The sequence below is a fragment of the Salvelinus alpinus genome, chromosome 2, assembly GCF_045679555.1.
Source record: "Salvelinus alpinus chromosome 2, SLU_Salpinus.1, whole genome shotgun sequence".
Classification (NCBI taxonomy): Eukaryota; Metazoa; Chordata; class Actinopteri; order Salmoniformes; family Salmonidae; genus Salvelinus; species Salvelinus alpinus.
This window is the reverse complement of record NC_092087.1, coordinates 58,561,871-58,575,119: the sequence shown is the minus strand read 5'-3', so window position 1 is coordinate 58,575,119 and position 13,249 is coordinate 58,561,871. Positions and strand designations below refer to the sequence as shown.

The following is a 13,249-nucleotide window of genomic DNA, read 5'->3' as shown; positions in this document are numbered from 1 at the left end:
TTAATGGTGAAGTCGCTTCCAGACTCCTCCTCCTCACCATTTTATCAATGGTTTGTCAGACCAGGAGACATCCCGAAAATGTCTGTAGCGTCCGAACGGTTTGGGCTACAAACGAATATGACCCCTCTATGGTAAGATGAGACTCTCACGAGCAAGAGAGGGAGCACATGTGACAATGGACATCTATGAGAGAGTGTTGAAGTATGAAATGCTTATTTGAGCAAATAAACATTTTGCAATGTTTAGGCTATGTAACAACTCTGAAGGTGGAGGAGTGTGTATATTTAATAAATTAAATATAAACTAAATTAAAGACAGGGTCGTTTCTTTTTTTGCTGAGTTTATGACTTTTTCCATCTTCAGAATGGTAACTCGGGATATTATTGTCATCCATTCAGGAGAGTACGTATTGGTGTGTTAAAAGAGTTAGGGTAATAAGTACAGAGGGATCTGTTAGCAGATTAAGTATCTTATTAACTAAAGACAAACAAATACTTTTGTGTACAGAACTTTTTGCTGTTGTTGCAGTTGTACAGTACATTTCCTGTAATTTAAACATTTTACCATGGGGTGGGGAGAAATTTTTGCGTTTTTAAAAGCGAATTTCCTGCAATTCTACACATTTTGCCATGACCTATGCCATATTAATATGATATCTTAGTGAGAGACCCCTGGAGGTCAGGGCCCCTGGGTGTGTGTCGGTAATTCGGCCATGATTACTGCAAGTTTAGACAGCTAGCTAGACTAACTACAATAATTACCAATTGACATTTTTTTACTGACATGGGCTAATTTAGTGACTGTCAGTGATCGAGTGACGTATAACAAGAGGAAAACTACTGATGCACAACCAAGTTTCGAAATTGCAACCTTGTGTATTCCAACAAGTTGAGACCCCGCCTGAGTACCCCCAAAATATAAAATAATAACAATATTTATTTTTGAAAAAAATGACAGATGTCCCGTCCTCTGTGTCCTCATATGTGGCTTTGGCCCTAATGGCTAATACCTAAGAATGCTAGTCCCAGGTGTTGCGTTCAACCAATCAGGTTGCAGCAGTCTTGTTTATCCCTGGCTTAGCCTCAGCGGGGTCGTCAACAAACGGATGTTCCGGTTTTCAGAGGAAATGGAAGAAGAGAACCTCCCCCGACAGTTTGTTAAATTCTCGTCAAGACCACAATGTGGGGGATCTAGTTTCACTCATGCTACATTAAGTTACCCCTGGCTGAACGTGGGGCACAATCAACACCTTTGCAGCCGGAATGAAGAATGTTTTATGTATGAACCCAAGGACGTAACTTTGTGTTGCACATTGTGGGGTCAGGTTCAATGGGTTCCGGGGTCAACACCCTTCCCAGGCCTTCGGGAGATAAACATTTTTTTACATAGGAAATGTACTGTATATGTGGTTTCTGGGGAATTTTGAATGGAAAATACATCCCAAACTTTCCTGATAACAACTGAAATACCAATAATTGTTGTGTTACTTTAAACTGTTGGTCTAACTCTAACAGTTCAGAAAGGAACAACGCTTGGTATTTTTTTGTAGAATAACTGTGAGAAAGTTAGTTCTGGGGTGTGTTCAGTTTGATTGAAATTGAATGCTTGCTACGCTGAGTAACGCATTGTACTGAACGATACATTTCCCTAAAACGTTCTTCAATGTTCCTGAACAGACTTTGAGGTAGCCTACTGTACATTTGCGCCGTTTGGTGGGGTGTGGCTTGAGGCAATGGGTGACGTATTTGAAGTGCAGCGGTGCATTTTGAACCCACAACCCAGCCCTTCCCTGTTTTTCAACGGGTCGTTCAGGAAAGCAGCATTTTCGTTTAATTGTACATTACGTTTTTTTTTTTTGTATTGAAAGCAGCCCTGGTGACTTTCCTACTCCAAAATTAATTAAAATAAAATGATGGTGACAGCATTCAAATATAATTTTCCCTTTCAGAAATGAGCCTAACAACATATTGGTCCATATTATCCGGCTGGTGTGTTATTTAGTAATAAGCATTATCACCTGTAGCCCAACTGATGCAGAATAGTGGCTATAAATAAATAGGCTGAAGCATGGAGTTGCCCATCTGTATTTTTGCTAATAATGTGCTAGATCATAATTCCCAAACTCTTTCAGTCATGGCCCCTTTTCATCACAGGGGAACATCCTATATATAACACCTCCCCCAATTGAATGAACTGCTACTATTGTTACACAAAAATATACCTTTTACTCATCAAGAAACATACAAACACCAGTACCCGGTTTCCTTTCCATATTGAAATCAATAACAAAAAATGTATAAAGGAGAAATAAACAAGTTTACTGCTGTGCAATGTCACATGCATCTCTATCAATAAAGACTAGGGTGGGACAATTTATTTTGTACATTTGATCAATTGAAGCAAAATATAACGGTGGTTGTTGACGTATTCTTAGTGTGATTTATTAGGTTGCATAAACATGATGAGTGTTTTAATTCCACAATTGTGGCCTTCACATGTGTTTTCTAAACATAAATAAGGAGGATAGGTTGCTCAGCCTGGGGAGAGAAACAGGCTTGCTTGAGCCTTTTGCCTGAGGTTCAGAGAAACAGCCCTTCTCTAATTATGTAGCCTACTAGAAACCAGTTGTTTCTAAGTTTCTAATACTACCAAAGTTGTCTTTGAACTCTTGAACTCTCAGGAATGAGCCCAATATAACCATTACCAATTATCACTTGTTTTAAGAAATAACACTCAAGATGCACAGATTGTCACTTCACAATAACTTTCTCCATTTGAAAAATATCCTTTTCTATACAATTCTTATTTGTGCTTATGAATTTACCATGTTAAATGTCCCTGTTCTTTTTATTTGTTGCAAGTTAGCTCACAGAATTAAGGGTTTGAGAGAGAGAGAGAGAGAGAGAGACCCTATTGCTCAGTTCTCCTTACAAGCCTTGCCCAATTGTTTTTCCCCTTCACAATCCAAGGCCCCCATGGACCAGTTCCGGCACATAATTTCCATTTAGAGAGGCCAATTTGACTTCGTGAATAATATATCATGATGAATTTGATGCATTGGAAATTATTTTCCCACCGTAGCTACTGGCTTTATACTATGAAGTACTACTCTAGCCTAATTGTATGATTGGATCCCCCCGCCTCCAATTATGGTTTTGGTTTGGCCCGGTGCTCAGAGGGTAGAGTGTATTGCCGGCTGCATAGGATGCCTTTGGAACGACTCAATATCGCCATCTGTCGGGCTTTAGGCTACTGTCTATCCTACATCTTTGCTGATGATCCACGGCCTCTAGGATCCATATGCGTAACCGTTTCCAGACACCGGTTGACGTGATAGCTTTCTCATCATTCAATATCTCATATCAACGAACAAAACGCCGCAGTTTCCAAATACAAGACAGAGGGAAACTTGTTGTTGCTGGTCAATAATACCAAGGACAATCACTTGAGTCGGTGAACAGCCCTCATAATAGCTGACAGGAGTGTCTGTCTGCATCTGCATCCTTGGTGAATTCCTCCACCGTGTCGCCGCCAAGGCAGGAGACCCGCCGCTTGTCTCAACGTTGTGAGGTACTGCCAGCGACACCATGAGCCAGAGGTTTACAGTGACAGCCTTTTCCAAGAGCGACATGTCAGACATCCAGGGCGAGGTGAACCAACTGTTCGAGGGAGATGAACCCACGCCGAGCTATTCAAATAAAGAGGTGTCTTTCAATACGGAGGTGGTGGTCGTGGAAGGTAGGATGCGCGCTGCTACTGTATTGTATGCTACATGGTAACGCCTGGATGCTTGGTGGTTTGCTGCGTGCCACCATAGTGTCTGTGAACAGATGTCTGTGTGTGACTTGAATTTTAAATGACCGCACGGGCACACGGTCAACAATGTCCTATTTGCATCCATTATTTCAATATGGTATAAATCCACAGGTGCATTGCGCAAAATGTCAACCTAATGGCATTTTCTATATACATATTTTTGTATTTAAGTTAATTGAAATGACAGAGAAAACAGAAAAATGTTTTTTTTTATAGGAAATAACTGCCCCAGTAACATAATTTACATGGATTATTATGGAACTGTTTGTTGCACATTAATGATTAGTTGCAATATTGTGCTTTTGGTTTGAAGCATGGTGTCTTAGAATGTTGAGTCACAGCAGCTAGATAAGCATGGTATGTTACTTGTTGAGACTCCATGAGTGTGCGTTAATCTTACTGAGATTGTTTGGGTGCATGACAGGTGGATGGTAATTCCAAGCATTGCAATGATCCCCTTCCATTACCATACAAACCCATTCCCTCAAGATTGAAATGAGTAAACCCTTAGTTTTCAAATATCTGTTGATGGTAGTCAATTTTAGAACATTTTCCATTAAGAATTCTAGCAGTTCACCATTACCAGAGGCAACATGCTATAGATTACAGTTGTTTTCAGGTCCTGTACAGTTCAGTTCATATAAATTCTTTCAGAACAGATCAATAGTTGTCATAAATACTTTAAGGGCTGGTTCAGTGTAAACACTAAAGATACACATAGATTGCACTTCTTCAAATTCGATTTTGATTGCTCATTCATCACTTCCCGAGGGTGAATTCAATCAGATCCGCATTGCAGTATGAATGCAGTGTGTGTGTGTGCGTGGCATAACATACCTTTTTCCTGTACTTCTTAACATGGTTTAGAATGGTTTAGAATGGTTTTGAGTACTCTACAAGTGGTAGGTAGAATGTCCCCTACCGATTTAGTCTTCCAGTTTTAATAATAAAACCTTCCTGTATGCAGGCTAGACAAACAAATATAGGTCTGCTTACTGCATAAAAATGAAAATTTTATTGAATCATGCTCCCATTTGTGACTCATTTCAGGAAACTAGGCGTATGTCGCACGTCACTACTTCACAGGAGTGCCATTTGAACGGTATTTTTTTTATTTTTATCAAAATGCGTTTTTTGGCAAATGCCTTCTGGAACATGTGAACTTTCATGTGCCTTAATAACAAAATACGAATAAAATTGTTAAATTACCAGCCTAGTTGGTTTAGCCACGGAAAAAAGCCAGCAACCTTCCCGCTAGCCATGATTGGCTGAGATAATGAGTGGGCTGGACATGCCGAGAGATGAGTTCAGATTGGTCTGCCATGTCGAAAGCTTCTGTCTATAACATGAGATGGTCAGTATGTGTAGGTAATCCTTTCTAACATAATTTTTTTGAAAGATATTGCGTAGTAGAACTGCATAAGTGTTGCTCTTCACTTTCTGGAGGACCAACTTTTGAAAGAGTATTAGAGTATGATAGCTAAGGAGAAGGAGAAAAATCTGGTGTTTGATTGCAAATATTCAGACAGAGTCAAAAATGGAACACACAAGGCTGTTGTACAAAACATCTGTCTCCGGATTACATCTTCAAACTAAGAGCAACCTTGGCATCTGTGACAGAGAGGGAGAAGCGTCCGTCCATGAATACGGGTAAGATAGTCTAGCTAGCTACATTTTCAGATATTACACGTTTCTAATTTTGTCAGGAAGTCATTTTCATTTCAAGTTAAAGTGTACTGTTAGCTAGCTAGCTAATGTTAGCTGGCTGGCTAGCTAGCTAACGTTACATGTATGATCTGTGTAGTAATATTATTCGTATCTCAGATCCATTTGCATTGCTAGTTATTGCCTAATGTTAGTTAGCTAACATTGAACCTGGTTGGTTAGCTACATGCCGATTCATGCAGGGTAGTAGCATTATGAATTGGGATTATGGTTCATTGTTCAGCTAGCTAGCTACATGTCTAAACAAAAGACTACACTATGGAAGTAACTATTTCAATAGAATGTTTAGGATGTCACTGTGACAACTGCCTAGGAGGCTAGCATCCCGAAGTCGCCTCTTCACTGTTGATGTTGAGACTGGTGTTTTGTGGGTACTATTTAATGAAGATGCCAGTTGAGGACTTGTCAGGCATCTGTTTCTCAAACTAGACATTCTAATGTACTTGTCCTCTTGCTCAGTTGTGCACCGGGGCCTCCCACTCCTCTTTCTATTATGGTTAGAGCCAGTTTGCTCTGTTCTGTGAAGGGAGAAGTACACAAGGTGGTACGAGATCTTCAGTTTCTTGGCAATTTTTCGCATGGAATAGCCTTACTTTCTCAGAACAAGAATAGACTGACGAGTTTCAGAAGAAGGTTCTTTGTTTCTGGCCATTTGAGCCTGTAATCAAACCCACAAATACTGATGCCCAGATACTGAACTAGTCTAAAGAATGCCAGTTTATTGCTTCTTTAATCAAGACAACAGTTTTCAGCTGTGCTAAAAGGGTTTTCTAATAATCAATTAGCCTTTTAAAATGATAAACTTGGATTAACTAATACAACGTGCCATTGGAACACAGGAGTGATTGTTGCTGATAATGGGCCTATGTACGCCAATGTAGATATTCCATAAAAAATCTGCCGTTTCCAGCTACAATGGTCATTTACAACATTAACAATGTCTACACTGTATTTCTGATCAATTTGATGTTATTTTAATGGACAAAAAAAGTGCTTTTCTTTCAAAAACAAGGACATTTCTAAGTGAACCCAAACTTTTGAACGGTAGTGTATTTAATCCATTTTGAATTCAGGTTGTAACACAACAAATGTGGATTAAGTCAAGGGGTATGAATACTTTCGGAAGGTACTGTATATCCCCTACTATGTAAACTTAGTATGCAAAATGCCTTCTCAATACTTCAAATTTTTCACTTTGATACACTCTGCAGTATTTATTTTGCAATCTCTCTCTTGCCCAGCGCCTGCACTCGCTTAGTCCTCATGAAGCGCGGCGGGTTCACAGTAGAGGTGTCACGAGTAATTGGACAAAACGAGTATCGTAACATATATGAGCAATTTTCTGGATACGATTATGATCCAAGTATGTTTTGTAATTATCCATGGGGAGAGGCGAAGGTCGAGAGCTGTGCATCCTCTGAAACACAACCCAACCAAGCCTCACTGCTTCTAGACACAATGCCCACTTAACCCGGAAGTCAGCCGCACCAATGCGCCCGAGTCACTAGTGCGAGATCGGACAAAGACATCCCTGCCGGCCAAACTCTCCCCTAACCTGGACAACGCTGGGCCAATTGTGCGCATGCCCCATGGGTCTCACGGTCGCGGCCGGCTGCGATAGAGGATCCTGCTTCTCTGATTGGATAAAGTGAAGCTGTATTTCTCCGTCCAGTCGCTTCATAATTTCATCCAACCACTTTTCCTTGCATGTTTTGGGACTGATGATTTAGATTGCTGCTGCCTGCTACTATGATAAATCACGTAGCGAGGACGTTTGCTATCAAGCGACACTATACACACAAAAGTATGTGAATGCCCCTTCAAATTAGTGGATTCGTCTATTTCAGTCACACGGGTTGCTGACAGGTGTATAAAATCGAGCACACAGCCATGCAATCTCCATAGAAAATTGGCAGTAGAATGGCCTTACTGAAGAGCTCAGTGACTTTCAACGTGGCACCGTCACAGGAGGACACCTTTCCAACAAGTTAGTTTGTCAAATAGAAACGTCTAGGCGCAACCACGGCTCATTTGCAAAGTGGTAGGCCACACAGGCTCACAGAATGGTACAGCGTAGCGTGTAAAAATTGTCTGTTCTCTGTTGCAACACTCACTACAAAGTTCCAAACTGCCTCTGGAAGCAATGTCAGCACAAGAACCATTCGTCGGGAGCTTCATGAGATGGGTTTCCATGGCCGAGCAGGCGCACACAAGCCTAAGATCACCATGCGCAATGCCAAGCGTCGGCCGAGGGGTGTAAAGCTCGCCGCCATTGGACTCTGGAGCTGTGGAAATGCGTTCTCTGGAGTGATGAATCACACTTCACTAGCTGGCAGACAGATGGACGAATGTCAATTGTAAAGTTTGGTGGAGGAGTAATAATGGTCTGAGGCTGTATTTCATGGTTCGGGCTAGGCCCCTTAGTTCTAGTGAAGGGAAATCTTAATGCTACGGCATACAATGACATTCTAGACGATTCTGTGCTTCCAACTTTGTGGCAACAGTTTGGGGAAGGCCCTTTCCTGTTTCAGCATGACAATGCCCCCGTGCACAAAGCGAGGTCCATACAGAAATGGTTTGTCGAGATTGGTGTGGAAGAACTTGACTGGCCTCCACAGAGCCCTGACCGCAAACCCATCGAACACAATTGGGATGAATTGGAATGCCAACTGCGAGCCAGGTCTATTTGCCCAACATCACTGCCCAAGCTCACTAATGCACTTGTGGCTGAATGGAAGCAAGTACCAGTAGCAATGTTCCAACTACTAGTGGAAAGCCTTCCATGAGATGTTCGACAAGCAGGTGTCCACATACTTTTGGTCATGTAGTGTATCAATGTGCATAATATCCAACTATTGGGGCAAGGGTAGGGAAAAAAGTTGAAATGCTAATGCTCATTCTGACTGAGTGACAGCAAACTTGGCTGACCTCTGCAAGTTCTTCCGATCATGAGTATCATTCAATCCGACTATTAACTGTCAATTACGGATACTATTACAAATACGTGTGTGGCCATGTTGGCACCCCCCTAGTTCACAGCCTTATGGAGGCTCTTGTCTAGAAAGCAACGATAACATGGTTACCATGGCAACATCACCTTTTCATTCTCATATTTCATTACAAAGGGTTTTGCAGTGAAGAGAAAAACACTTAAGATTAAGCAAGTGATATGCTGTATGAAGCCAAGCTTTCTTTCACATTTAAATAGATTTTGATCCATTACTTGTCTGGTAATCAGTTTAATGCCTTTTAAACAACATTTCAGTAAGAATAATGTCCCCCCCTGAGTGAGCTCCAAGGTTTGTTCCACGCTTATCCTCATATGTATGTCCAATCACAGATGAATAGTATTAAGTAGATGACGATTTTGTACTACACATCAATTGAAAAAATGAATATCTTTCTCCTCACTGTAAAACCATTTGTAATGAAATATGAGAATGAAAAGGTGCTGTAGCCATGGTAACCATGTTATCTTTGATCCCGAGACAAGAGCATCCATAAGGCTGTGAACCAACAGTGTCTTCTGGCTGGCGACCAAGGGAGTCCCTCTATGAAGAGGTTCCTCCTTTACAGAGGAAAATGAAGAGATGGCAAGATTAGTTCCTACTTGAAATGCAGGCTCTGGCCAAGAGAGTGATTGATACACACAGCAGTATTTATTTTGCAAATTGAAAGCTGAGAAGGCATTTTGCATTCTAATTTTACATAGCAGGGGATATACAGTGCCTTCAGAAAGTATTGATACCCCTTGACCCTTGACTTATTCCACATTTTGTTGCGTTATAGCCTGAATTCAAAATGGATTAGATTCTTTCTCTCACCCCTCTACACATAATGGCAAAGTGAAAAGATGCTGTAATTTCTAAACAGTTCACCCGATATGGATGAAAATACCCTCAAATTAAAGCTGGCAGTCTTCACTTTAACCTCATAGTATTTGTATATTTTCAAATCCAAAGGGCTGGAGTACAGAGCCAAAACAACAAAATGTGTCACTGTCCCAATAGTTTTGGCGCTCACCATGGTGGTTTAGTGTGTAACAGTCAAAGTTTGAGATACTTCATCATTCCCCCCCAAAAATGTATGTACAGTTGAAGTCGGAAGTTTGCATACACCTTAGCCAAATACATTTAAACTCAGTTTTCACAATTCCTGACATTTAATCCTAGTAAAAATTCCCTGTCTTAGGTCAGTTAGGATCACCACTTTATTTTAAGAATGTGAAATGTCAGAATAATAGTAGAGAGAAGGATTTATTTCAGCTTTTATTTCTTTCATCACATTCCGAGTGGGTCAGAAGTTTACATACACTCAATTAGTATTTGGTAGCATTGCCCTTAAATTGTTTAATTTGGGTCAACCGTTTCGGGTAGCCCTCCACAAGCTTCCCACAATAAGTTGGGTGAATTTTGGCTCATTCCTCCTGACATAGCTGGTGTAACTGAGTCTGGTTTGTAGGCCTCCTTGCTCACACATGCTTTTTCAGTTCTGCCCACAAATGTTCTATGGGATTGAGGTCAGGGCTTTGTGATGGCCACTCCAATACCTTGACTTTGTTGTCCTTAAGCCATTTTGCCACAACTTTGGAAGTATGCTTGGGGTCATTGTCCATTTGGAAGACCCATTTGCGACCAAGCTTTAACTTCCTGATTGATGTCTTGAGATGTGGCTTCAATATATCCACATAATGTTCCTACCTCATGATGCCATCTATTTTGTGAATTGCACCAGTTCCTCCTGCAGCAAACACCCCCACAAAATGATGCTGCCCCCCCCGTGCTTCACGGTTGAGATGTTGTTCTTCGACTTGCAAGCCTCACCCTTTTTCCTCCAAACATAACAATGGTCATTATGACCAAACAGTTCTATTTTTGTTTCATCAGACCAGAGGACATTTCTCAAAAAAGTACGATCTTTGTCCCCATGTGCAGTTGCAAACCGTAGTCTGGCTTTTTATGGTGGTTTTGGAGCAGTTGCTTCTTCCTTGCCGAGCGGCCTTTCAGGTTATGTCGATATAGGACTTGTTTTACTGTGAATATAGATTTGTGCCTGTTTCCTCCAGCATCTTCACAAGGTCCTTTGCTGTTGTTCTGTGATTGATTTGCACTTTTCACACCAAAGTACGTTCATCTCTAGGAGACAGAACGCGTCTCCTACCTGAGTGGTATGATGGCTACGTGGTCCCATGGTGTTTATACTTGCATACTATTGTTTGTACAGATGAACTTGGTATCTTCAGGCATTTGGAAGTTGTTCTGACCCACTGGAATTGTGATACAGTGAATTGTAAGTGAAATAATCTGAAAAAATTACTTGTGTCATGCACAAAGTAGATGTCCTAACCGACTTGCGGAAACTATAGTTTGTTAACAAGAAATTTGTGGAGTGGTTAAAAAACGAGTTTTAATGACTCCAACCTAAGTGTATATAAACTTCCGACTTCAACTGTATGTGAATAACAGCAAATGTTGAATGATGAAAGCACTCTTTTTTGTTTAGATGAGAAAATAGTGAAATAAAATTGATCAAGTGGAGGTGTCCCACAATAAGTCTCGGCCTTTGCATCAATTAAATTGGTGATTTCAAGTTCTAATTGGTAGACTGTTAAACCCTGGTTAAAGGCGTAATATATAGAAATTGCTCAGCCATTATCTGGTTGCAAAAAGTCTATCATGCTTGTCTAATTTCAATTTGTGACAAAAAAGCAATGTATAGTGTAGAGTCATTGTACAATCTAAACTGCTGTGAAATATCTTTCCATAACCAAAAATATAAAATTTTAAGTTGTTTGAAACTCGTGTAGAAAACCAAAGTAATGATGCAAAAGCATAACTTATGGACGGGAATCATAGAAATAGTGCACTTAGAACGGATCTACCAATTATCAGACTTGCTTTCAATGAGAATGACAGATAACTCATGTTTCTATGTGAAGTTGGTCAGGTCATCCACAAAGCTACATACTGGACCTGTAGCCCTTTATACTTTTACCCGTATACAGGTTGAAAATGGCAGATTGGAATGCAGTGGCTGTTCCGTAAGACGCTATAAATGACATCAGAGCTCAGGCTCTGTACTTCACAGCCAATGATGTATGTAATCCCTGGATTGCTGATGCTATGTATTGGCCATTTAGAGGTTTTGAAGTCACTATTCGGCCATATTGGCACTCCCCAGTAGAAGCAATCCTCCATTGGAATACATGGTATTCTGCAGTATTTCAATTACATGTTTAGTTACAGGTATTTAAGTATGTTTCTGTTGTAGTGGGGGCATTAACATTAGTAATCTCAACAACAACAAAAATACTTTAAGGAAAATGTTTCTAATTTTGTTATTTTTATGTTTAGCTCACAAAATATAATTTAAAAGTATTAAGGTGTCTGGAATAGAATAAATTAGGCAATACGAATATAAACAATAATACATTTCTATACCTTCTAAAATATTTTCTACAATGGTGGGGGAATGCCAAGATGGAGGCATGGTGTCTTTATAGATAGACACAATGAGACCATAACTCTTAGCTACAACAAAACATCTACATCTCATTCAAAATGTCACATGAAACATGGACACTGCATGTTTCTTTGTCTTGCCTAGTAGCCAGGTCTGTTTGTGCTTCAGTCAACCTCTCTATCCTTTATAGCCATGCTAAACCTTCCAACAGCATTTCTATATTTTTTAATAGTTGATATAATAATTTTATACAATGGGTTCTGTCAACAAAATCATTGACAAAAGTAATAACCATTAATGAAATCATTATTATTAGTGAACTCTTCAAGCAGTGTATGTTATGGCAGCCCTCCGCACCTCTCTGATTCAGAGGGGTTGGGTTAAATGCGGAAGACACATTTCAGTTGAATGCATTCAGTTGTACATCTGACTAGGTAGCGCCCTTTCCCTTTATGTGTGAACTAGACATCACATTCCTTCTTCCTCTGTCCTTTTTTCTCCACTCCTTGCCTCTCGTTGAGAGTGCATTGAAGCCCGACGGGAGGAACCTTCTCTCCTCTCCCCCAATGTGCTTTGAGAGGGAGGTGAGGAATGGAGGAAACAAGGGGAGCATCCTTTCAATTGCATTTCCTTCATTCCTCACGTCCTCTCTCCTCGCTGCCTCCTCAAAAACCCATTGAATAAGAAGGTGAGAGAGGAGGGACCTCTGATCTTCTCATCGAATTGGTTTTGAGAAGGAGACAAGGAGAGGGGATGCAATGAATCAAGGATTGCATTCCATGCAACTGAGGACAGAGGAAGCAAGTATTTGACAGCTACAAAAAATAAATGTCAGAGCCAGAAAGGGCTGTGGTGGTCATGAAATTTTGTCAGCCGGTGATTGTCAAGCAAATAACTACCGGGCTCACTGTTATTAAAAGTTAATTAGCATAAAACACATTTAACAGAACAGCAAACTGTGAGTTGTCCTGAGTTGTTATGTCTTCATCTGGCTATACCAAATGGCTGTGGGCTACACTAGTTCATTTAGCAGACAATATTTGCTTAGAATTCCGTAGCATCATTTTCTTTTCTTTTATAGTATGAAGAAAACAATTGAACAAAGCTGAATAAAATATAAAGGATATTTTCTTCAAATAATTTGAGGGAGTGTACACATGCGGCTATTCTGTGTTGAGCAGCTAACAAATAAATAGGCAGTCCTATGTATGTTCAGAAATGCCTCCAAAATATCCAGAGAAATTGC

The 13,249-nt window shown here is 40.4% G+C and overlaps 1 protein-coding gene across 3 annotated transcripts in view; it reads left to right on the top strand.

Annotated features, from left to right (window-relative positions):
* Positions 1-3,263: 3,263 nt before the first annotated feature.
* Positions 3,264-13,249, top strand: part of LOC139565607 (solute carrier family 12 member 5-like) — a 298,108-nt gene continuing 288,122 nt past the window's right edge. For 2 of the 3 annotated variants that reach the window (XM_071386043.1, XM_071386037.1), the window contains exon 1: positions 3,264-3,738. In XM_071386043.1, coding sequence (XP_071242144.1) covers positions 3,588-3,738 — 151 coding nt within the window. In that variant the 5' untranslated portion in view covers positions 3,264-3,587. The remainder of the gene's footprint in view (positions 3,739-13,249) is intronic. The other variant, XM_071386051.1, reaches the window with a different exon arrangement.